The sequence below is a fragment of the Carcharhinus amblyrhynchos genome, chromosome 8 (genome assembly GCF_965287045.1).
Source record: "Carcharhinus amblyrhynchos chromosome 8, sCarAmb.v2.hapA, whole genome shotgun sequence".
Taxonomy (NCBI): domain Eukaryota; kingdom Metazoa; phylum Chordata; class Chondrichthyes; order Carcharhiniformes; family Carcharhinidae; genus Carcharhinus; species Carcharhinus amblyrhynchos.
The window spans coordinates 19954959-19981208 of record NC_137331.1 but is presented as its reverse complement, the minus strand read 5'-3'; the positions used below and the strand labels follow the sequence as shown (position 1 = coordinate 19981208).

Genomic DNA, 26250 nt, shown 5'->3' with positions numbered 1-26250 from the left:
GCAGTGCAGAGGAGGCCATTCGGTCCATTGAGCCTGCACCAAGAACAATCCCATCCAGGCCCTATCCCTGTAACCCCACATATTTACCCTGCTAATTCCCCTGACCCGAAGGAGCATTTAGCATGGCCAATTAACCTAATCTGCACATCTGTGGACTGTGGGAGGAAACCCATGCAGTTTGGGAGAAAACATGCAAACTCCACACGCAGTTGCCCAAGGCCGGAATTGAATCTGGGTTCCTTGCGCTGTGAGGCAACAGTATTAACCACTGTGCTACTGTGCTGCTATGTTGAGGAGGGGTTACCCTGATGCTTGTGTTGTGGGATTGCCCTGATGCATGTCCCTCATCATCCAGGGGCTATACTTACTTCTGTGGCCACTGTGGTTATTCCCACAACACACTCTTCCTGCTCAAAAAAGACAGTAGGACTAGGAGGCACAGCCTCAAGATAAAAGGGGGCAGTTTAGAATGGAGTTGAGGAGGAACTTCTTCACTCAAAGGGTGGTGAATCTCTGGAATTCTCTGCCCGTTGAAGTGGTGGAGGCTGCCTCGCTAAATATTTTTAAGACGCGGGTTGATGGGTTTTTGATAGGAGAGGGGATTAAGGGTTATGGGGAGAGGGTGGGAAAGTGGAACTGAGCAGCGACAGATCAGCCATGATCTTATTGAATGGCGGGGCAGGCTCGAAGGGCTAGATGGCCTACTCCTGCTCCTATTTCTTATGTTCTTACAAGCATCAGGGTAATCTCTCCCCAACACAGCACAGTGGTTAGTACTGCTGCCTCACAGCGCAAGGAACCCAAGTTCAATTCCGGCTTGGGTAACTGTGTGTGTGGAGTGAAGGTAGAAAGGTTATGAAGTCTTGGATAAAGTGAGCAGTTTCAAGTACTTGTGTGGGGGCATCACTGGTGTGAAAGGTGGGAGTATAGAAGTGGAAAGTAAATCACAGATTAATGGTTGGAGTGATTGGAAGAAGGGCAGTGGAGTGTTGTGACGGAAAAGTATTGCTGAAGCTGAAACGAAGAATCTATAAGGCAGTTGTGAGACACCCCCCCTCCCCTGTAATAGAGTGCAGAAAAGTCAGCAGCTTCAAGAAGATAGGAACAAAGATCTAATGAGATTGAAATTTTGAGATGGATGTGTAGAGTGTCGAGAAAAGAAAATACCAGTAACCAGTACACTGGGGGGTCAGTAAGGATTGTGGGAGCATTGAAGGAAATAACTGAGAATAGTTCGAAATGGTCTGATCGTCTGCTGTGTAGAAATGTCGTCGAGGGGTATAATTGCATTTCCAAAATGTGAAGCAATCAAGGGGAACTCGACAGTGATGCAAAGGTAAGTATAACCCCCAAAGGGCCCACCATGGCACTGCACCAGGGCAATGCCATCTTGGCAATGGCACCCTGGCAGCAGTGCCAGGGACAGTGTCCATTTTGAGGGAAGGGGTTGCAGGTATCCATAGGGCCGTGGGGCGGTGTATTCTTTTCAGCACAGATCCAGGCACCCTTTTTAAAGGGCGTCCTGACCTCTGTGGAAACAGCATTGCTGCCTCAACCAGCACCCTCATCCAAGCCGGTGTGACAGTTAAAACTACATTCCCAGACGTAGTGCCATAAAATCTGGAGAGAAAACGCGGCTGTGCAGCTGGAGAATGGCACGTCAGTTTTCCCTGCCTCAAACAACACTCTGTGCACAGAGTACCAAATTATGCCCTGTGGATCAGATCTTCCTGGTGGTGTTGCGAGGTGCATTGCTGCTGTCTGTGCAGATAATTGCGTACTTAACTCTTTGCACCCTTCCTGCTGTGACTTCTAATGCTGGCTGGAAGAATTCGGCATCAATGCAGCCATCCAGGAGAAGACTGGTTTAAAAAATAGAAACAGCACAGAGGAAACAGCACAGAGAACATGCCCCCTTTTTGCAACATTAGCTTTCACATTCAGCTAACTATTTAAAGTTGATGGAATAGAATCATAGAATCCCTGCAGTGCAGAAGGGGATCATTCAGCCCATTGAGTCTGTACCAGCCACAACCCCACCCAGTCCCTATTTCCCTAACCCCACACATTTACCCTGCTAATCGCCCTTGGATCATGGGGTGGATCATTGAGTCAATGGGTGGTTGGGAAGGTTATATTGTTATTCACTGAATTACATCAGAGATGAAACAGCCTAACCATTCTCGGGTAAGTATGCCTGTAAGCAGCACAGATATGAACCCAAGTCTCCAGATAGTGCAATCAGTGCAGGTGACATTTATGCAGCGCAGATCAGCCTATCTGATATTTAAACTTGCTGAGCGATTACGGTACCTGTGTGTGCATCAAGACTTCCTCAGGGTCCCGACATGCACCAACGGTGTAAGTTTGGGGCATCACTGCTTCCGATGCTGGACGATCTGGCCCATTATAATCGCTTTTAATGCGAGTAACTGCTTATCACACACGTTGTACTCCTTACCTGGAGTACAGAGAATGTAGGATAGAATTGTTGAAAAATAAAGTCTGCAGATTTTTCATTCAGCAAAGCCAGGGAAGACGAAAATGGTGAAAATGAGTCTTTTCCAAAAGCCTGGTGGCCTCAATGGACAAAACGACCTTTTCTTATCGTATTCAAGTATAACTTGTGCGGACTGTGTGCCAATGTTTCAAATGCACTTCCTTACTGTTCTCACAATTATTATTTCCTTTTCCTGCCATTTGAAGATAAATGAGCAATTTCAGAATTATGCATTCTGGAATTATTCCACACATTTATGCGTTGCTGGTTTTTGTTTAATTCGGATTTTGGGGGCTCATCATCACTGAACCACCTCTTGGAGTTTCGTTAGGTCACAAGACGGTTATAGACTCATAAGAAATGGAATCTACACATCCACTGCCAGTCTACAGAGGCCAAAGATAAGCGCGGGAACTGGCTTCTGAACATGAGCTTTTCAGAATCTGTGGGAGAAAAGGGATTTTCTGCCCCTATTTTGGGGGGGATGAGAGGGCAAAGAATTGAGCGGGAGTCATAATGGCTTTTATGCCCGAGTGTCCCCATCCCTGCCCTCTCTGTCAATGATGTAACGGCAGTCTCAGCTTTAGAAGTTGGGAAACCCATTTGCATCTACTTAACTATGCATGTCAGGACTTCATCCTGAAAGTCCCCCCCAACCCCCCACGTTAAATTGTCCATTCACGTTGATGTGGGGGCACGCCAATATGAATCACAACAGTTCCCCCACAATGTGCACCTTGTGGGCAGAACATGTTGGAGATGCATAGGTGAGTACAGCCCTGAAGGGGTTGATGGTCATGTCCAGGCGTTGCCCTTTGGCATTGCCTGATGGTTGTGTTCCATTTGGAGCAGGGGGGGAAGGGGTTCTGTGGTGGGGGAGAGCACAGGTATTCTTTGTGTCCATATCACCATTGTGCTGGTGACATGGACCCAATCCAAGTCCACCCTGTCAGCATGACATCATGGACCCGCTCTTTCACCGTTTTTTGACAAAAGTGTTCAAAGATACAGCGGAAAAAGGCAGCAACACAGCTGGCAGACAACCTTCTCCTTTCTCACTTGAGCTGATACTTTTCCCAAAAAATGGCAAAATTCCTCTCTGAATCTGCAAACTTGTATTGCAGTGAAATTTCTTCAGAGTTGTGACAAACGCGCAACATTCTTTTCTTTCCAAACCTACAGATATTTGAATGGATAAAACTTGAAAATGTCACAATTTGCGGATAAAAATAATTAAAAACAAAATTATGAACTGCAAATTCCTTTCTGAACTGGGTGCCCTTTATAAATGGGGCAGAATGATTTTCAATATATCTGATTAATATGAGCATGATTTTGCATAGTACAAGAAAACCTGATGTTTCAGCTTTATTTTTATTCCAGCTTGGTAAGTATAGTTATTTATTAGTGAATAAACCTGCTTTCCAGCTCTTAGAATCACATTCCTGTTTTCAGTAAACCTAGCTTTACTTTGATGTGTGTCTGAAACAAAAATAATTAGTAGAAACCCTTCTGTGAAAACATATCAGTTATTTGTAAGACATGATTTTATTTTAAATTTTAGGATCACAGCGTATCAGTGACAGTGAAGTCTCTGACTATGACTGCGATGATGGGATTGGAGTTGTTTCTTCAGGTATGGAAGCTAAACAAGTGCACTCCCCTTTTGTTCCATCGCCATTTCTCCAACAGATTTTCAGTTTCCCCAATGCTTCAATGAACAGTAAAGATATTTAATCACTTTTGTTGATTTCTGTAGAGCTCAAAGTCCGAACAAACAAGTAGTTAAGAGGCAAAGATATTATAACTTGATGCACCAAATGTAAATGTTTTCGAGGCATGTTTTCTTCAAAGCCAAGTAAAAGTTAACTCATTAGAGAACTGCTGGCTTAGTATCAGTTGATAATTATAGATCTTGTGTTTGGGCAGGGATGGAGGGGCCATGTGCAATATTGTTCCTGTATTTCATAACTGACTCCACAAAGAGGGTTACACTTGATAATTTGATATTAGAGGCATGGTGGCACAGTGGTTAGCACTGCTGTCTCACAGCACCGGGGACTCAGGTTTAGTTCTAGCCTTGGGTCTGTCTGGAGTCTGTACATTCTCCCTGTGTCTATGTGGCTTTCTTGCAGGTGCTCTGGTTTCCTCCCACAGTCCAAAGATGTGCACATTAGGTGGAATAGTCATGCTAATTTGCCCCTTAGTGTCCCAAGATGTGTAGGTTAGGGGGATTCATAGATAAGCATGCGGAGTTACGGGAATAGAGCGACGGGTGGGCTGGGGAAGATGCATTCTTGATGGGCCAAATGGAGCCTCCTGCGTTCTACGGGTTTAACGATTCTATAATTTGTTTTTACCATTGAGAAATGTGGATGAAGGGCCAAGTACATTTCCAGCAATACATCCTTTGAAAGCATAACTCACGTGATATATATCTAAGGTTAATGGCTGTCTAGTTAGAAAGTGATGGAATCAAATATTGTTATTAAAAATCTAATTTGTTTTTGATGATTGCACAAATGGGCAATAGCAAATCAACAGCCCTTTGACTTCAGCCGAAAGGGGAACGGAAAAGATTACTAATTTACTATCGCTCAAAGTAGATCTCTATTCTGCTCTGCTTTATTGATGTATGCAAGAAAAAAGATAATATTCTAAATTGCTATTTTTCTCACATTTCTCACCACAGATTACAGACACAACGGGAGAGATATTCAGAGTTCAACATTATCCGTTCCAGAGCAAGTAATGTCATCAAACCATTGTTCACAGTCAGGCTCACCACTTCGTGGGGACAATATGGGCAGGACCCGTTCCCGATCCCCCAGTGTTCCTCCTTCTCAAAGGTAGGGTTAAGCATGGATCTAAGTTACTGCAGGGAAGGAAACATCTGCTGCTGTATTGGTATAGATATGAAAGGGTGAGATTAAGATAAGATATTAAACATATTTCTTCACTGACATTCTGATTTAGGCAACTATCTTGAGGATTTTTGAGTGCAAAGCCCAAGCAGAGATTGCAACCTATTAATTTCAATGGTGAAAAACAAAAACAAAAGATCAGTACCGGTGATTGTAAGATGATATTTAACTCATCCTCCAAGAACACACCTTCTAGACTGATCCAAAAATGAGCATGGAATATCATTGGCAAACTTCAGCACACTGTTTCTCCCACTTGCGAGCAGTAATTCTAACAGCCCCATGTGGCAAGATGGTAGACAAGGTGGTTCATAAAATTTTCGGTTGAAGCAGTGGCTCCATACCTGTTGTCTCCCCACCCCACTGCAATTTTACCAGCGGCCAGTGAGGGGCCAGGTGGCCTGCTCGCCCATGGGCTAAGTAAGACCCTTAAGTGGTTAATCAGTGACCACTTAAGGGCCTATTCCACTGCCGCTGCGTTAGTACCCTCTCTAGGTGAAGTTGGCACCAAGTGTCTACACCACAAGGTAAAACTTGGCAGACTGTTGGCAGGAAAAATGAACGGGTATCTCCCAGCTAAGCCCTTTATGCCCATCAGAACTCCCCAAGGGTATCCCCTGCCATTGCGCCATGTTGATTCTGCCCACCCACCAACCCCCTTGCCAGGGCTGCTAGCCTGGCCCCAACAAGATGTTGCTTTGAAGTTTTGTCTCTAGGCTCCTCTCCATTAGGTACTGCAGGCCATTTCAGCAGTGGGCACTGCAGCCTGGTTTGTAGGGCTTGCCTTAAACCAATTAGCAGTCTAATTTGCATCCCTGCAAAATGAGCCGGCCAAGTGAAGGTGGACTCACCTTGACTTTTATCTCAAGTGTAAAATTCTGCCCACGGCGTTGCTTTGATTTGATTTGGCTTATTGTCACATGTATTAGCATACAGTGAGAAGTATTGTTTCTGGCACACACCATATGGACAAAGCATTCACAGAGGAGGAAACAAGAGGGTACAGAATGTAGCGTTATACTTATAGCTAGCATATAAAGGATCAACTCAATGCAGGGTAGGTCCATTCAGAAATCTGATGGCAGCAAGGAAGAAACTGTTTTTGTGTTGGTTGGTACTTGCCCTTGCCTTGTATTTTTCCCTATGGAAGAAGGTGGAAGAGAGAATATCTGGAGTGCACGGTGTCCTTAATTATGCTGGCTGCTTTGCTGAGGCAGCGGGAAGTGTAGACATAGTCAATGGATGGGAGGCTGGTTTGCATGGAGCCATACCAAGCTATGATACATCCAGGAAGAATGCTTTCTATGATGCACCTGTAAAAGTTGGTGAGAGTCGTACGACATGCCATATTTTCTTAATCTTCCGAGAAAGTAGAGGTGTGGGTGGGCTTTCTTAACTATAGTGTTCGCATGGGGGGACCAGGACAGGTTGTTGATGATCTGGATACCTAAAAACCTAAAGCTCTCTGCCCTTTCTACTCCATGGTGTAGACAGGGACATGTTCTCCTCTACACTTCCTGAAGTCAATGACAATCTATTTCGTTTTGTTGACATTGAGGGAGAGATTATTGTTGCTGCACCAACTCACCAGATTCTCCATTTATTCCTATACTCTGTCTTGCCATTGTTTGAGGTCTGACCCACTATGGTCGTATCGTCAACAAACTTGAAAATCAAGTTGGAGGGCAATTTAGCCACACAGGTGAATAAGGAATATAGTAGGGGGCTGAGAAGACAGCCTTGTGGGGCACTGGTGTGGAGGAGGTGTTGTTGCCTATCCTTACTGATTGTGTGTTCTCTCGCACGGTGCAGTAATTGTTTGCCTCCTACGTGCACAAGTCCAAACTGTTGTTTGTTGAATTCGATCTTAACGGATCAGACTCCAGAAAAACCACTGGTTTATTTAGTTGGCACTTATTATGCAATTCTCATTAGGGCTCTTTATGGGTGTCACTATTAATAATATCACTCGACAAAAAGAAAGCAGTAGACTTGCAGACCTCAAAGTTGTAGACTTTGTGAGCTTCCGTTCAATTAACGGTATATAACATAAGGGGAGAATTGTAATTGACACTGACATTCAATGGTATTACCATGCTGAGTCATCCGCTACCGACATCCTGACAATTACCATTGACCAGAAATTGAACTCGACTAGCCATATAAACACTGTGGCTACCAGGGTAGGTCAAAGGCTAGGAATTCTGCAGTGAGTAACTCGCTTCTTGACTCCCCAAAGCCTGCCCACCATCTACAAGGCACAAATCAGGAGTGTAATAGACTTGCCTGGATGAGTGCTACTCCAACAACACTCAAGAAGCTTGACACCATCCAGGATAAAAAAGCCACTTGATTGCTATCCCTTTGACAAGTATTCAATCTCTCTGCCCACCAATGAATAGCGGTAGCCATGTGTACCATCTGTAAGATGCACTGCAGGATCTCACCATGGTTTCTTGGACAGCATCTTCCAAAGCCAAGAGTACTACTGCCGAGAAGGATAAGAACAACAGAAACCTGGGAACACTATTCCCCTCCAAGTCATTCACCATTCTGACTCAGAAATATATCATTGTTCCTTCACAGTTGTCAGATCAATATCCTGGAACTCCCTCCGTAACCGCATTGCAAGTGTACCTACACCTCAGGAAGTGCAGCAATTCAAGAAGGCAGCTCACCATCTCTTATGGATGGAAAGGGATTGGTTTAGGTTAGAGGGTCATTGCTTTTTAACTGGCCGGCGCAACATCGTGGGCCGAAGGGCCTGTTCTGCGCTGTAATGTTCTATGTTCTAAGGGCAACTAGGGATGGGCAATAAATGCTAGCCTAGTCAGCAATGCACATATTCCGTAAAATGATTTTTTTAAGAAGTCAGCTACATTTTTCTTTGTTTTGTTAACTTTAATTGCAGGTGCTGAGCCTTGCAGCCCAGTTACATCTCTCCAGACTGCATTTCTTTTTTTACTAACACACGAAGTCATGTGCATTTGTATTAAGTTCGTATTAAATTTGTATTTGGACTAGTAGAGCAGAGAATGGTCCCAACCTGGACCAAATTGAGGTAGTACCAATAAAAATAGCCATCATGTGATCCACCCAGAGGTCCAGCTTCCTTTTCAGCCTCTGTCTGTTTTAATGTGGGTGAGGGCAACTTCAGGCTCCGATATCTACCCACTCGCATTAAGGAGGCAAGTTGACAACATTGTGAGCTTATTGTAAATGGGACATTTCTTTTAAAAATTTCATGGAGACAACCAAACTTTAGCAGCTGTTGGGTTTTATACCAGCTCCATGAAGGACTGGACCATGGATTGGAGATTAGCTGCTGCCGCATGAGGGGTATCCATGTTCATAACAGGGCTGTGAAATGAAGATGTAACTACCCATTTTACAAGTTGTTACTTTTGCCAATGGGGAAGCTGTTCAGTAAAATATCAATCTTGTAAATGTAAAAAAGTCTTCAATTTTTTAAAATTTGTGACGTGGAAAAAAATGATATAAATTATTTACAGTGTTGAAAGTGAAGCTGAGTCTGTTAACAAGGTCTAAACATTTAAGTTTGCCCCATTACTTTTGTGTATTCAGTCTAAAAACTATTGAGATAGCAATTCTGAAATTTGTTTGTTTATTCAGAAGTTTTATTGGATCTTGGCTGGAATACATAGTGGGTTTGAAGAAACTAGCTTTTTAGCCCGTTAACTCCCCTGAATATTTAACAGTTATAGTAGCGATTGTGAATTTTGTTCGAAAAGTGGATGATGGGTGAACAGGGTGGAGGGTAAGGTGGGGGATTGTTTGAAGTGGTCAAAGGGGGCAGCTGTTCATAAATGAGCCACTGACTGCGTCTTAAGATCTGTCATGATATTTTTTGGAAAGCAGACGGATCTTTTACTTGCTTACTTCGGATTTGGCCTATCTCCATTTCTGCCTTGGACCTGCTACTTGTCATGGCAATCCTTTTGCCAGGCCACTAAGGGCCTTAAATCCCAGAAAATCCCATCTCCCGGCAGTCTCGAGACTGCTGGACCATTTTGGGATCTCGGGAACTTAGAAAAATCTCTGTATCTATCTCCTTTACAACCCTAGGATGTAGCCTGTCAAGTTCTGGAGATTTGTAAGCTTTTAGTTTCTTGAATTTCCCTTAAGGTTTTTTCTGCTTACATTAATAATTATGGACCAGATTTTCAAAGAAGAGACAAAGGTCAAGTTGGGAAACTGCCTGACATGACAAACCCTCTTCCTTTAAAAGGGCCGCCAACCTCCATACTTTTGCTCCAGGGAGATGAGGCCAGGATGGAATCATCCCTGCTGCCTCCGGTGACAGTTAGAAGGTGGCTACCCCAGTGTCTGTGCCAAGGAGAGGTGATTAGAAGACCTGCTTTGTTTCTCAGGGATTTTGGCTCAGTTGCTTTCAAGGTTCTTAGACTCCATTAGCCCTCTTCTCTTGACTTCCTCACACCCAAACCCATGACACCTCCGTGCCTTCTTCATGCTCCACCCAATGCTCTTCCAACACCTCTCATAGACCTCATGCCACCTCATTTCCCCATGTTGTTATGTATCCCCCATGCCATCTCATTCCCCAGTGCCCTTTCCATGCCCCTTATGCTTTTCATGTCCTATTCATGCCCTGCCATATGCCAATGCTCTGCATGTGTTTTCCATAGCTTCTCAGCATTATCCGCTACAGGAAGACAGCAGGAGCCATGTCGGCACATGGAAATGAAAAATAAATAAACCCCTAAGTAGTAGAGTTCTCACTGAAACATATTTGAATTGCAAAAAAGCATAAACTCATAAAAATTCATTTGAAAAAAATGTAAATCCCCTAAGTAGTCAATTTGTTATAGAAATGAACAAATTTCTCTTTCACTTACCACACCACAGACAGATAATCCTTTAACAATCTCTTCAAACTGGCAATCAAAATATGAATGCAGCCCCCTACTAAGATATGTAGATATAGATTTTCTGAAACTCAGCCAAACATTCATAATGGACACAGCTATAAGAATAAACACCGGGAAATCTAAACAATGGAGATTGTTGAAATTGTAAACAAAAGGCTGTTTTTTTCCTAAGCCACAATAAATCCATGCACTTTAGCAGCAGATATCTGGTTTTGTTACTCTAACTGAAAGCTGTAGAATGTTTGTTCTCCAATTTTAAAAAGCTGAGATTTAAATCACTTCAGAACATGACACTTAAATAGCCCTCCAATCTTTCACAAGTTTTAATGCCTCTTCCATAAAATTGTGGTCCCCACACTGTGGGTTAAGCCCATTGTGGTACTCAGTAATCAAATCAAAAAAGGTCTTGCTGAGTTCAGATTTCCTACTTGTATCATTCATGTCCCTTATACGGGGCTTATACATAAGCTCCCACCCACTATTTTCAAAGGTCTCCCAAGTCTTAGTGAACTTCTGAGCCTATAAGTTATGAATGTTCCATCAATAAGTGTATATTTAAGGCTGAGATTTACTGATTTGGATCTTCAAGAGATATGGGGAGAGTGCAGGAAAATGTTTGACGCAGCTGATCAGTTACATAGAACATTACAACGCAGTACAGGCCCTTTGGCCCTCGATGTTGTTCTGACCTGTGAAACCAATCTAAAGCCCATCTAACCTATACTATTCCAATATCATCCACATGTTTATCCAATGACCATTTAACAGCCCTTAATGTGGGAAATATGACTTATGTACATTAGGCCTAGTAGGAGAAAGACTTAGCTGAGCTCGTTGGAGAGCTAAGATACGCTTTTTGTTGTCGTCCTGGGGTACCTCCTTGAAGTAGTCAGGTGTCCCTTGGGAAAGGTCAAGTATCCTTTGGGATTGTTAATAATTACATGAATGTGCATCAAGAGTTAATGAACTTATTGGAACTGTTGAGGGGAAAAAAGGGAACTGTCAAAGAGAGCTGTTATATATTTAAGTGATTGCATAATTGCTTCAAGAGCCAATCACATAATTTGAAGGTGATGTCATTGAGATGTTTCACCCTTATTTAGTTTCAATTTGTACTCTGTACAGGCAGCAGTTCCTTCAATAAATCTGTTGTTGTTCATTTGAATCTTCGTGTGCAAACCACATCTTTTCTCTTTTCATTTAAAACCCACAAGTCCTAACATAGTTAGAATATTACAAAAAGAAAATTGAGGACAAGTTGGAATTCTGTTTTGTCGAGAAAGTTGAGAAAAGATCCTAAACATTATGTGGCCTCTCACTTTAAATATTAGAAGGCCAGGGAAAATCAATGATTAAAGATTAAAGTACTAGTGGAGGGAGATCAAGCAATAAAGCAAAGGAAAAAAAAACTACATTTCTTATCAGAAAAAAAAATCCCACAGCCTCCTCTAAGCTTTTTTAAATTTTTGTTAGTCACAAGTAGGGTTACACTCATACTGCAATGATGTTACTGTGAAAATCCCCTAGCCTGGTGCCTGTCCAGGTACACTGAGGGAGAATTTAATATGGCCAATGCACCTAACCCGCATATCTTTGGACTGTGGGAGGAAACGGGAGCACCTGGAAGAAACTCACGCAGACAGGGGTGAATGTGCAAACTCCACACAGAAAGTGATCCATGTCGAGAATTGAACCCAGGTTGCTGGCACTGTGAGGCAGCAGTGCTGCCCCACTGTGCCACTGTGCTGCTTTTAGGTCCATACAAATGTTGCAAAAAGGAGTGGCAGAGCAGGAGGCTCACAACACAATTCATAGAACCACTACAGTACTAACGGAGACCATTCAACACTATCTCTCCAGCAGAGCATCTTACCCATATCAACCCCTCCATCCTATCTGTGTAACCCACATTTACCCTGCTAATCTCGTCATATCTTCGGACATTAAGGGGCAATTTTAACATGGCCAATCCACCTAACCTGCTCATCTTTGGCATGTGGGAGGAAACTGGAATACCCGGCGGAAACCCACACAGATATGAGGAGAATGTGCAAACTCCACACAGATAGTCACCCAAGGCTGGGATCAAATTTGGGTCCCTGGTGCTGTAAGGCAACAGTGCTAACCACTGTGCTACTGTGAAAAAGGGTAGAAGCTCTCTATGATTTTAAAAGTGGTGTTTTTTTCCGATCAGGAAAGGGGGAGATTCCAGGCAGTATCTGGCATATTTGAAAACAGGATGTTTCGCTGTATGGTTTGGGCTGTTTAAAAAAAGTTAGCTGTCTCTGGGATAAAAAAGAAGCACTGGGAAGACAGTAAAATAATATATAATCAGCAGTCTCAAGTCGCTAGTGCCTGCAAGGTCAATTAGGATCTATGGGTCCGTTGGATGAAGAAAAGAAATCATGGAGATCCTATGCAGAGTGTTTTCAGTACTTTGTTCAAGCGAACAAATTGGGAAAAAAAGTTGCTTGTATCAGCTTTTCTCAGTAAAGTGGAAGTGAAACCTTAAATTTGCTCAGGAACTTTTTTCATCCCACAAAGCCAGGAACCAAAACTTAGAAAGAGTTGACAAAGATGCTTGAAGAGCATTATTTTCCAAAGCCATTGATCATCACAGAACGGTTCAGTTTCCACTGAAGAAATTAAGTGAAAGGTGAAAATATTGCTTAATTTGTGGCAATTTAAAAAAAGGCTGGGACAACATTGCAAGTTTGGTGATTCATCACAAGATACTCTTCAAGATCTTTTAGTTTGTGGTTTCCAACGTCCAAATTGTATTTCTAGGGTCAAGGACAGCCAAATTCCAGAACATTGTATACAAACAAAAATTAATGGACATCCTACTGATTAACTTTATTCTTGACTGTGTGCAATGATTAATGGCGCCTAGTGCTGTGCCTAGAGTATTATTGATCCTATGTTTAACATTTTTATAATTTGTTATTACGACCACAGAAGTAAAGGGGAGGAGTGTTATACATTTAAGTGGTTGCATGAACGCTTGAGCCAGTCACATGATTTGATGGTGATGCTATTGGGGTGTTTAACAGACATTTGTTTAGTTTCAGTTTCAACTCTGTACAAGCAACAGCTCCTTCAATAAATCTGCTGTTATTAATTTGAATCTATATGTGCAAACCACATCTTTTTAAAACCCACATAATTAGGACATTGCAATAGCATTTAAAACTCCTGCCCTTTAAACATTTGAACAAATTGTTTGCAGTGTTGAAAAATGTCAGTACTTGCCATTTTACCATGCTCGTTGACATAAGCCTAAGGGTTTCCATTATAATATTAGTGCTGCACAACTGGTTTCATAACCTATCACAGTAGGATGCCTGCCAGTTCACAATTTGATTGCTAGCTCCAAATGCTGATAAAGTTTTTGAAGTGGTGACTTGAATACTAATACTCGATAAAGGGATTAAGGCCTTAAATGTAGTGAGCGGATTTTTAATCAGAGTTTTTTTCAATAATGAATTTATCAATAGATTCTTGAGAATTTAATCTCAACAGGTCCTGAGGTCAGGTCATAGTGGAGACTTGGTGAGTTGGCATTGAGAGTGTACAGAAAAAGGATGCAATTTGGGAGGACATGGGTTGGCATGAATTGACGCTGAGTTAGTATGGGGACTATAAAGAACCATGGGGGTAGTTGGAGGGGCATAAGTTGGCATGGAAGGTATGAAAGGACGTGTGGAGTGGGTGGGGGCATGGGTTGGCTGGATGTGATATAGACAGAGTGTGAGGGGATGTGAAGGATGAGTGCTGGAGGGCTGTTTTTCATTTCACTCTCTTTTTCACAGCTGGGTCAAAGTGTCAGACAGCCAACCTTCCCACCCGCCAGGATGGGGTGGTGATGGTGTGAGCTCCCACTTGACTTTTTAGCCAGGGGGCAGGGACTACACAACCTCATTAATTCTAGCCCTGTCTCTTTCTGTCCATCTCCATTTATTGAATAAATACGATAGCAAACACTTGGGGTGGGATTTTCCTGCCTAACTCCCCCCGTTCCTTCACTGTGGTGGGACAAATGAGCCATGCAAAATGCTGTAGACTTCAGTGGGACCAGAGGATCCTGCCAGCAGCCAATGTTGAGCTATCTACACCATGGGAAAACCTACCATGTGGGGACTGGAAAATTCTTGCCGTGATTTTTATGTAAGCTGCTAACAGAACTCTAAAGGGAAAACATGTTAAATGGTTTTGAAAATGTTTTTACTTCTGCTCTGTTATTTATTATATGTCTGCTCTTGCTTTACATATCATTATACTTTATGCTATTAGTGACCGCTTTCAGTACTAGAGATATAGGCCAGAATTCTCCGGTTATTCACGTCAGCAGGATTCTCTGGTCCCGCCAGCAGTGCGCCTTTGCCTGTGGGTTTCCTGCGGTATAGGGTGAAGTCATTTGGAATTCCCATTGATAGTGGCAGACCAGAGAATCCCGCAGCGAGCAAACAATGCACCACCTCCCACTGGGAGGAAACAAGCAGCTGGTAGGCCAGAGAATCTCGCTCCGTATAGTTCAACCCAGCAAAAATTAATTGATGTCAGCGAGGCAGATCTACTGTTTTCAGTTTGAGAAAAATATGCAATATTAAACAAATAAACTATTTGAAATCCATGACAAAACGGTTTGGATAAAATTGGTCTTCAGTTGTAATGCAAATCAAACAGTGAACCAGCAGCAACAAGAACAACGGGTGCTCAAACCCTCAGTAGGTCTGCCAGTAGAGAATTGGCAGCCTCGACTACATGCCACCTGTTTTGTAATGTCAAATCCAATGATCAAAGTAATAATGCCTCTATTTGTGTTATCTTAATTCCTTAGAAAGCTGCTACAATGGTTGACTTGTGTTTTGCAGAAGCTCAGAGCTGGGTCCTCGAAGCAGTCGATGTTCACAACAGTACAACACCATCAGCCGAATGGACAGACACAGAATGCTGGATGATCACTATTCTCCAGAGAGAGAAAGGTAATTAGAAATTATTGATTGCCCTGTTTTTCAGGAAAGTGAGTGATATTTTTAAATATGTAACCAATTCAAGTTGATGTGGGCAACTTATGGTTCGTGCTTTGTTGGTTTGCGTATCCTTGACGGCTTTCAAGTTGATTTGTATATTTTGGTCCAATACAATGCCTTTAAATTTAATTTGTATGGCAAGAATTTAAACAGAATCAGAAACATTAGTGGTACCACATGTCTTTTCTTAATTAATGTGAATCTGGATGGACTATTCTTCTAAATAAATTGCAATATTGCTAACGTTTGTTTTACATGCAGTCAAAGTGTTGTAAAGCAATATTTTTCGAGTTAGCTTGAATATGGCAGTGACAAAAGGTACTCTTTGATTCACCAGATTACTCGGTAGTGGGAGTGGGAGGCTGGGGAATGGTAGTTTAAATATATAAGTACAAAATGGTGGGTTGTTGACTTTATCATTATTGTTTTTTGTAGGGAACTGAAATGCTGTTCATTGTGCAAGGATGATGGTTAAATTATTTTCAGCAGTCACTTCCAGAATAGGGAGTGAGTCAAGTGATACAGCATTTTCTCAAAAAGCAGTCAGTACAATAAAGGATAATGGCCGTTGTTTAAGATTTAAACTAACAGCAGTTTAAGAAAGAATTGTTGGCTGCTGATAGTTGGTTTTATCTCATTGTTCATTTTAAGTTGGCCAGTATAAGACCCTGACCGGACGTATGGATGCTATTTTGAGTAGGGGAAGGAACTTTTTTGTAGAAATGTTTTCTTAGTGACCCAGGTCTTATATTTTACATCCTTGTTTCCAGCCTCCCCCACCAATCCCCACCCATGTTGCATGCCTGGACCTTCTCCTGTTGAGCATCCTGGTTATTGGCATGTAGAGTTGTATTGTATCCTTTGCTATATATCCCTGGTTCCTTTTTTAATTCCTGTTTGGTAACTCCCAGAGTGTGGTGCCTGATGTCTTGCACCAAACTAAGTCACAAAGTGGAAATGTCTTACTTTTTGAATATAACTCTGTACATAGTAGGGATCAGGTATTAATGATGCCATCAAAAAGAGATGTCATCAAGTAGTTCCTTACAAGTATGTAAAAATTGGTGGGCCAACCATTTAGGAAAAATATTGTTCATTGTTCTGTGCCCGGCATGTTGAGTTGGTAACAAATTTCCCTTCATTCCATCAACTTGGCTGGAGTGGTATATGGTGCGTGGAGACTTCACAAAGGGTGGAAAGATAAATACGCCTTTTTTTTTAAAAGCAGCAATAACCCCTGTCTCCTATTCCAGAAATAATAACCCTGCATAGGGCTCTGATTTCCAGGTGTGTCTTTGTTGTAGCTCAATGAACCAGGTATATCTGGGCTCACCTTTGATGACCTGAATTTTCTCACTTCTGGTCCTGTGTTTAAAGCACGGTCTGAGGCTAAATTCTTCTGACTTTATTGTAGTGTTAAACATTAACTTATGGCTTAAACAAATACAGTAGTACTAAAAGTAGCTAATTGTTCCAAGCTGCTAGATTGCCTTCACTAATAACTTACTTTGCAGCATTTAAGCTCCTCTTGGCTTTTGATTAGAAACTATAATCTTCTCGCACATGCTGTTCATCATATTTCTCTCCATTTTCTTCTCTTTTCTGCTCACTGGTGCTGATGACCTTTCTGCCCATTCTTCAAATGCCATACATTTGTCTTTTCCATTACCTCCCACATCGCTGCAGTCAGTATCTTACACTACCTCGATCCAGACACAGTCATGCCATCGAACATCATCACAAGGATTTCAGGTATACTGTAACACGGGTGTGTTGGTGTGTTTTTATTATGTGTGACTATGTTTGCATGTATGTCTGGACATTATGACTAGGAATGAGCATCAGGATAAAATCAAACTCCAGACTTGAAGATGGATTTTCCAAGTCAAAGGGCCTTATTTTAACTGTATGAGTGGGTTAGTTTTGAAGTTAAAATCGGGTCTAAAGTTTTACATTTTAAAAAGGTTTGGCTGCCAGACAGAGAAGAGGCACCATTAGACTGCTTAAAATCTCAGTAAAACAATATGTACTTATGTACATACTGCCTTCGAGATGAGACTCTGGATGTTTGGATGCATTCCCACTGATGGATCTCACCCTTATTTGATCACAAAGTATTGACATAAAATGCTAAACTAATTAATCATGAACATAATGACAGAAAAAGTACTACCTGCGTTATCAAGGCCAACCACTATCAATTGTGGAAGGTTTTGGAAAGCTGAACATGATATCGCCTATGTGAAAATGTATCATTTAAATCACTATCATTTTTACAACAGGGAAAGGCCACAGAATATCTTTACGTAAATCCAATCTTTAGGTCTGCAAGAGATACGAATGATACAATTTATAACATTGCAGACAGGTTGCTCATCCCTAATTATGATTTACTTTGAATTTATCTCTTTTTCCTTTATGTAGGGTGTACTTCTGTCAAAGTGATGTGATTGATGTTTTTAAACTACAATTTAACCATTATAAAATATTATTTTTGTTTACAGGATTACTTAAATAACACTACAGTTAAAAGGAAAAACAATGAACGTTAAAAATAGAAATTAAAAGAGAAAAAGCTGCAAAGTTGCAGCAGGTCAGCCAGCTTCTGAAAAGGGAAATAGAAAGGTTAAGGTATGGTGCTAAATCTGACCTGTTTCTTTTCAGAGCCTGATGAACCTGCTGCAATTTTAAGGAGCATTATTTGGCTCATGAAAATAGGACAGAAATGATAAGATTTTAGGACTACTGGGATGCATATTTATAGTAACATGCAACCCTTATTGTGACAACAAGAGTGCTAAGCAGTCAGTAACTGTTCGGTGTGCTGCGGTAGAAATTACCAGCTTTTGAGCTTTTACACTATCTTCTGTCATCACAGTTCAATTCAAGAAGGAGTCCCTGCCATACTAAAAATTAATTAATGCAATTGTGATTAATTCCATTTATTCAATTTTTTTGTTGATTTTGAAAATATTATCATTTTAACAATGGGTGCTGAATGATGTGAATGAGCGAAGTGAAGAAGATGAATTGCTGAGTCTAAAGGACTTGAATCAAGGTTCATTGATATATTGGTTGGCCCACAGCTGAATCAGCAATCTTGCCACTTTATTAACTTCTCTGATAAAGTGTTAAAGTGCTCTCCTTTGCCAGTCATTTCACTCACAATTGTTGTCTTGTGCGGTGTCTCATGAGTGTCTTTTAGTTTGCTGATTCCTCCACAAAACCCCGTATGATGATAGAAACAAAACTCAGAGTTATCACAATGCAATGTTAGCATTGGGACTGGGCTGCCCAAGTTAGGGACGTCCCAGTTCAAAACTTGCTGAGCCAATTGAGCTCAATTGGTGAGGTTTTGATTAGCCTAGGAAGGAAGGGGAAGGAAAATCAACCATGGCTCTCTCCAAGTTGCTTTCCAATGACTCCTGATGGAAAGTGTGCTTGCCCATGTCTTTCCTTCTCACCAGCAGCTGAAAGCTTATCCCTTCCATGAGACCCACCCACTATATTTCTTCAGAAAGTACCTAATTTATTATCAGTCTCACTAGATAAATGCAAGTCTTTTTAACTTTCTCAATCATGGTTATATTGTCAAGCCCCTTCACAATCAACTCCTAATACTCTAGTTTTCTCTTCTTGTTTTGATGCTTCCTAACATTGTAAATGTTCCTCTTGATCAAAAACCGTCACATTCATTTTTTAAACCGCTGTTACCAATCGCTCCTGAGAAAGAACGCTCCTGACGCTGTCTGGCTGCTGCCCCTTCCCTAATCTTAAAATGCTTGAACATGCCTTTCACTGAAAATGTTGTGCTTTGAGTCTCCTCTGCTTCCAGGAGCATCCTACATTGATCAAATCACAAAAGGCATCCTCTGTGACTGGCCTATATTATGCTATCCTTCTATGTCCTCTGCAATCTTCCCATAGTGTTCCACAAAATTGCAAACCTTATTCTTTGCCAGCATGTTATCCAATTCCTTGAAATTGCCCTTGCAATTCAAATCTAGCTTGTGTGCCTTGAGGAAAAAAAATCCTCCTGCGCAATCACCTCTTAGTTTTCCATGGATCTGAAAGAAATGGGTTCTGAAAGAAATGGCGGAGGTGATAGTGGATGCCTTGGTGGTTATTTTCCAGACGTCGCTGGATTCCGGGGAAGTGCCGGATGATTGGAAAACGGCTAATGTTACGCCGTTGTTTAAGAAGGGTGCCAGGCAAAAGGCGGGGAATTATAGGCCGGTTAGTTTAATGTCTGTGGTAGGTAAAATGTTAGAATCTGTCATTAAGGAGGAAATTGCAAGGCATCTTGAAGGGAATTGCTTGATAGAGCAGACGCAGCACGGTTTCATTAAAGGGAAGTCGTGTCTGACAAATTTACTGGAGTTCTATGAGGATGTGTCTAGGGCGGTGGATAGAGGAGAGCCGGTGGATGTGGTCTTTCTGGATTTTCAGAAGGCGTTTGACAAAGTACCTCACAAGAGGTTATTGCAGAAGGTCGAGGGACATGGAGTTGGGGGTAGGGTGTTAGTGTGGATAGAGGATTGGTTGTCAAATAGGAGGCAGAGAGTGGGGGTCAACGGGTGCTATTCAGATTGGCGGATGGTGACTAGTGGAGTGCCCCAGGGGTCGGTGCTGGGGCCTCAGCTTTTTACCATTTATATAGATGATCTGGAGGAGGGAACCGAGTGTAGGGTGTCGAAATTTGCTGATGACACCAAGATTGGGGGAACGGCAAATTGTGCGGAGGGTGTGGAGAGTCTACAGAAGGATCTAGATAGGCTGGGCGAATGGGCCAGGAAATGGCAAATGGAATTTAATGTTGGCAAGTGTGAGGTGGTCCACTTTGGTAGGAAGAATGGTAGGAAGGACTATTACTTACGGGGCGAAAAACTGCAGCAGGCGACGGTGCAGAGGGACCTCGGGGTCCTTGTGCATGAGTCGCAAAAACCCAGCTTGCAGGTGCAGCAGGTGGTCAGGAAGGCGAATGGGATGCTGGCCTTCATAGCGAGGGGGATTGAATATAAAAGTAGGGAGGTCTTGCTGCAGCTGTATAGGGCATTGGTGAGGCCGCAGCTGGAGTAGTGTGTGCAGTTTTGGGCGCCGCACCTGCGCAAAGATATTTTGGCCTTGGAGGGAGTGCAGAGGAGGTTTACTAGGCTGATACCGGAGTTGAGGGGGTTGAGCTATGAGGAGAGGCTGAATAAACTGGGCTTGTACTCGTTAGAGTTTAGAAGAATGAGGGGAGATCTCATTGAGATGTATAAGATGATGAATGGGATGGATAGGATAGAGGTGGAGAGACTCTTCCCGCTCAAAAAAGACAGTAGGACTAGGGGGCACAGCCTCAAGATAAAAGGGGGGCGGTTTAGAACGGAGTTGAGGAGGAACTTCTTCACTCAAAGGGTGGTGAATCTCTGGAATTCTCTGCCCGTTGAAGTGGTGGAGGCTGCCTCGCTAAATATTTTTAAGACGCGGGTTGATGGGTTTTTGATAGGAGAGGGGATTAAGGGTTATGGGGAGAGGGCGGGAAAGTGGAACTGAGCAGCGACAGATCAGCCATGATCTTATTGAATGGCGGGGCAGGCTCGAAGGGCTGGATGGCCTACTCCTGCTCCTATTTCTTATGTTCTTATGTTCTTATCTATCCTCAGCCCCTTCAAATCCTTTCCGTCCTCGAGCTATCTGAAAACAGTTCACAGCCAAGAATTAACTTTCAAAGTGTAGATAATTTTGTAGGCAACATGTGCTCAGCAACACTGTAACCACAATTAGAGACCAAATAGTCTGCTTTTATGGTCCTGGTTGAGGGAAGAATGTTAGCCTGGAGACTCAGTTCTTTGAATATGAGGTCCTTCTTCCACCTTAATCAAGGGATGTGGCCTCAATTTAGCATGATCTGAAAGATGGCACCTCTGATAGTATATTGCTCCCTCAGTACTACAGTGGGATACCAGATAGTGTTTAATATGTCTCATTCATATAACTGTTATCCTTCAACTCCAAGGCAATAATTTCACTGACTGAAGTTGAGAAACACAACTTATGTCAACTACAAAGCTGACTAAAATCTTTCTTTTTCAGCGTTAGTATAATTTACTTTTCTGAACATGGTTAAAGTTTAGGTTTGTTAGAAGTTGGGTTTGTGATGGAACCCCAGTTGGAAAGATTGATACAGCTTTAGATAAGCCACAGTTCGTTTGAAATATTGTCACTGTCTTTTATTGTTTTGCATTTACTGCATGATTTTGTCTTCACTCATTCCCTGTCTTCGTGACATGTTTTACTGGGCTGATCAATGTGGTATTGATGCACATGGTCTCTTATTTATTTATTTAATCATTTTTTAATTCTGTTGAGGAATTGAAAATAGCACAAATAAAATACGTACAGATGCTTGTACTCCATTTTGTGTACAATTAAACGTAAGGTTCAACCAGAGTCTCATTTATTAGGTTTCAACATGCTATTCAGAAGCAATTCTGGAAGATATTTCCACATTTTTAAATGAGATTCTATTCTAGTTTTAGTGTATACTATACTATTTCCAGCCGATTCACAATTACAGCTATTGAATCCCAGCAGTTTTTGCTCTACTGCAGTCAAAGTTTCTGAGGATTCTTAAATGTGAACCCATTTTTTGCCATTGTGAAGCAGAAGTAGATATTACTATTCTACTCAATGGTGGCGTTTCAAGTTTCATTTAGGTTACTGGTTGTTATTTACTTATTCAGTTATTGTTTCTATGCAGTGTTCCTGCATCTTTGAAAATGTTGATAGAACCATTGTTACTTAATGTCATTTTTGTAACTGATTTCTTCTATCTCACTGGGGGCAGTTGGCCTCATTAAAAAGCTGGCACAGATTTGTCATTTTCATAAGATTTCCTGGAGAAAGTGTGCTCTTTACTTCCTTCTCCAATCTAGAGGGAAATAGAAGAAAACATGTCTAAGATATGGATCTGACGTGACAAGCTAATTCAGAAAATATTTTCTTATCTTTTATGAAGTACACTCCATCATGATTCTCAGGAATCAGCTGCACATTATTCTTTACTTAGTTTGCAATAAAAGTAAAGAATATTCTCAGTGTTTCAGTGTGCTGATCGTTAGCTTTGTGATTGAGTTACATGCTCAAAAAATGGCACAGAGCTGAATTAAAGCAACCGCAAATATCTTGTGACACTGCAGGAATTCAAAGAGCCACAAAAATCAAAGACAAAAGGCATAAATGAATCTGAATTTGATCATTCAAACTGATGTACAGTTTTCCAGCAATTGTGCATTATTTCTTGATAAACTTCCAGAAATAATGTCATGATCATTAGTCTTTTTTTCTAAATATCATAGAGAAAACTGAGCTCTGCCGCTGATAGACAAAGAGTAAAATCACATGTATTATCGATTATATAGTAACTGAATTGGAATTTTAAAAGTATTTTGAGATTCGCATAAGTACTCCTTTATTATTAACACAAAATGCTGCGGATGTTGGAAATTTAAAATTAAAAACAGAAAATGTTTTAAGTACAGTGGTTGGTACAATGGTTTAAGTACAGTAGCACGGTAGCACAGTGGTTAGCACTGCTGCTTCACAGCTCCAGGATCTTGGGTTCGATTCCCAGCTCGGGTCACTGTCTGTGTGGAGTTTGCACATTCTCCTCGTGTCTGCGTGGGTTTCCTCCGGGTGTTCCGGTTTCCTCCCACAATCCACAGATGTGCAGGTTAGGTTGATTGGCCATGCTAAAATTGCCCCTTAGTGTACTGACATGCGTAGTTTAGAGGGATTAGCGGGTAAATATGTAGGGATAAGGGAGTAGGGCCTGGGTGGGATTTTGGTCAGTGCTAACTCGTTGGACCAAATGGTCTCTTTCTGCACTGTAGGGTTTCTATGATTTCTGTGAGTACTCAGCAAGTCAAACAATGGAATGTAATAAGGAGGGGAGCCATTCCTACCAGTAAAACTGACAACACCCCCACCAACCAAGTCTCTGAAAACCTCAAGTGAATTACACCCCTGATTGGCAGCAGGAATCCTGAGGTCAGGGATCCTGGTTCCACAGGAGACATTTAATTACTGGATTCCTCTTCCTGCAACGAGTCGGGCAGAAACCCCATCCCCAAGTTCTGCCATCCAATAAGGCCTAATGAGGGGGTGCTTGTTTAAGACAGATTTGACGAAGAATTTCTTATCTCAAAGAGTGGCAAATCTTTGGAATTCTTTACCCCAGAAAGCTGAGAAGGCTGAATCCTTGAACATTTTCAAGGCTGAGATTGGTAGGTTTTTAATTAGCATGGGAATTAAGGATTATGAAGACAAGGCAGGAAAGTGGACATAGATCGGCCATGATCTTAATAAATGGTGGAATAGGATTAAAGGGCTGAATGGCCTACTCCTGCTCCTATTTCTTATGGTCTTATGGTCTTAATCAGAGGCCGGCAGTTCTTCATTACTAGCAGCGCCACCGGGACCCTCGCCAGGATCCGTGGAGGAAGGTAAGTGACATAAGTAATAGAGGAATGAGGTTGAAGGGAAGGGGTCACCAGCAGAGGGGGTGGTTTGGAGGACAGGCTCTATTTCCCTCACCCCCTCGCTCAATCAGCCACAGAGTGCTTGTGAATGAGGGTCACCTATTGTACTGGGCCGGAAGAAATCCTGATAGCATTTGCTTGTCGTCCTCCCAGCATCTCGGTTCCCTTGTCTGCCATCGATTGACTACCAGCAACATGGAGATGAGGCCTTTAAGTGGGCATTAATTGTCAGAGTAAGAGGGTTACTTGGCACCCAGGCGGGAAGGCTGCACAAAACCTTCTTGCCCCAGACTTAATCGGACAGAGGCAGAAAGGAGGCAAGGTTCCCACCCTGCAACCCTCTGCCTGACCAAACCCCACCTTCTTACACCCCACATCGGCCTCACTTCATTAAATGCAGCCCAAAGCTTTGTTTTCAGGTGAATAACCTTACATCAGAACTTAGTAAGTTGTTTGTAACCACTCTCAGATATCTGCTGTTGTTCAAGTAATCTCCCAGGTTTTAATTAATGTCTGGATAGCAGTCCCGAAAGATCAATTATTCTACTTGTCTATTGATGCTCCACAAAGTCACTCCCAAAATATTTTTTGTATATGTAATCGCACTGTAGGCTTTTCAGTACCCCTTACCTAACTCTTCGTTGATAACTGTTCATATTAGTCTAATTTAAACTGCTGAAAATAGGGAAAGCTATTTTTATCCGAGAGTGCAACTTTGATTATAAAAATGATGGGTAGACTTGGTTTGCTTCCTCGGTGTATAACTGTCAGTATCCGGAGAACTGAAACTTTGTGTGAAGCTTAACCCATAATCTGTTTTTAATCAGTTATACTAAGCACCAGATCAGAGGCCCAGATCCTCCAGTCTCAGGATAGTTGGAGACTGGATGGACCCCAGAAGATGTGCTCTGAGGCTCCCGGAATTCCCAATGCAAACATTCTGCAGGAATTACTCAGGAAGTTTCAAAGGGCATTTCCACTATATCTAGACCCCACCAAAAAGTCCTCAACTCTGAGTTAAGAGTCTGAGAATTAGGAGGGTTCTGGCTCATTTACCTGGATAATTACCCAGGAAATGTTAGACTGAAGAGAACCGGTTCTAACCCCGGAGTACCTATACAACTGATCGATCCCGCTAACCCCTTCGATTCCAGCCCTCAACACCCTGACCCTCCTCACCCTTCCATCCGACACCCCATCAAACCTCTCTTGCCAGCTCACCTCACCTACTGACACCCCCAGGCACACTGACTCCTTTCCCAATCCGCAAACCCCTCACCCTCCCCTCCATCAACCCTTAGACTCCCACCAACAAAGGACACCTCAGACCATCCGACTCCTCCCCAATCCTCCCATGAACCACTAACCATGAACCTCCAAATATCCCCTGAACCTCTGACTACCTCCAGGTTCTCTGGCCAAAATTTTCCACACTCTGTAAAGAGTCCGGGCTGAGGTGAGAAACTGCATGCAGCTTACTTGTTGCACAGTCAGTTTTTCTCTCCAGATAGTCCAACACTCTGTGCAGAAAAATCCTGGAGGCATGGCCCATGCCATCACATGGGCGGGACCAGAGAAAGCTGGTAACCGGCAATCCTGAGGGGCACCCTGGTCTCCAATAGATCACCCCACCATCCCCCTCCCCACATGCACATGGAGAACTCACCCCTACCAAGCGTAGGGAACAACCACCATGCACAGGGGACAACCCCCATCCCCAGACAAGAGAAACACCACACACAGTCCCAAGGGGAACCCATCCCAAATAACAGGGGGAACCCTCCTCCTCCTCCCCTCCCCCCCCTTATTGGATCTCCCCAAAGGGAATGCCTGACGCTGCCAAGGAACTGGCTGGGCATGTCCGTCTCCTGCAGAAGCTATACTTATCTGTGTGCCACCAGCAGTTTCCCATCGCCTGGTTCTTATTTTTAAAACAGAGTTGTGAACACCATCATGTTGGCATAGGGGGAATTCCAGAAGTGAGGGGACAACACAGTGGGGAAGTGGGCAGAACTGGAAATAGGGATCGTGCTGGTAAGCTTCTCATTGTCACTGTTTGTGTCTAGTCAACACAAGTGCAAAATCACACCCTCTGTCAGTTCTCTGACTCCACTCCCTGACTTTCTAACTCTGCTCAACCTTCTAACCCCACTCTCCAACCGTCTGATTCCCCCTCAGTCTACATGATCCTACCTCACCACCCTATCTACTCTGCCACTCTACCCATCCTATCACCTACCACTCTATTCACCATGCCACTTACCACACTGCCACCTAACCACCCTATCTACCCAATGCAGCTGGCACCCTACTTACCATGCCATTCCACCCACCCTTCCATATTACCCATCTGGGACC

The 26250-nt window shown here is 42.6% G+C and overlaps 1 protein-coding gene across 22 annotated transcripts in view; it reads left to right on the top strand.

The window, feature by feature from the left end:
* The window catches only part of rims2a (regulating synaptic membrane exocytosis 2a), a 1020455-nt gene that overhangs the window by 638339 nt on the left and 355866 nt on the right, over window positions 1-26250 (top strand). For 19 of the 22 annotated variants that reach the window (XM_080193752.1, XM_080193745.1, XM_080193738.1 and 16 more), the window contains 4 exons: window positions 4065-4136; window positions 5193-5349; window positions 15209-15319; window positions 17054-17119. In XM_080193752.1, coding sequence (XP_080049878.1) covers window positions 4065-4136; window positions 5193-5349; window positions 15209-15319; window positions 17054-17119 — 406 coding nt within the window. The remainder of the gene's footprint in view (window positions 1-4064; window positions 4137-5192; window positions 5350-15208; window positions 15320-17053; window positions 17120-26250) is intronic. The other 3 variants (XM_080193750.1, XM_080193747.1, XM_080193754.1) reach the window with 1 other exon arrangement.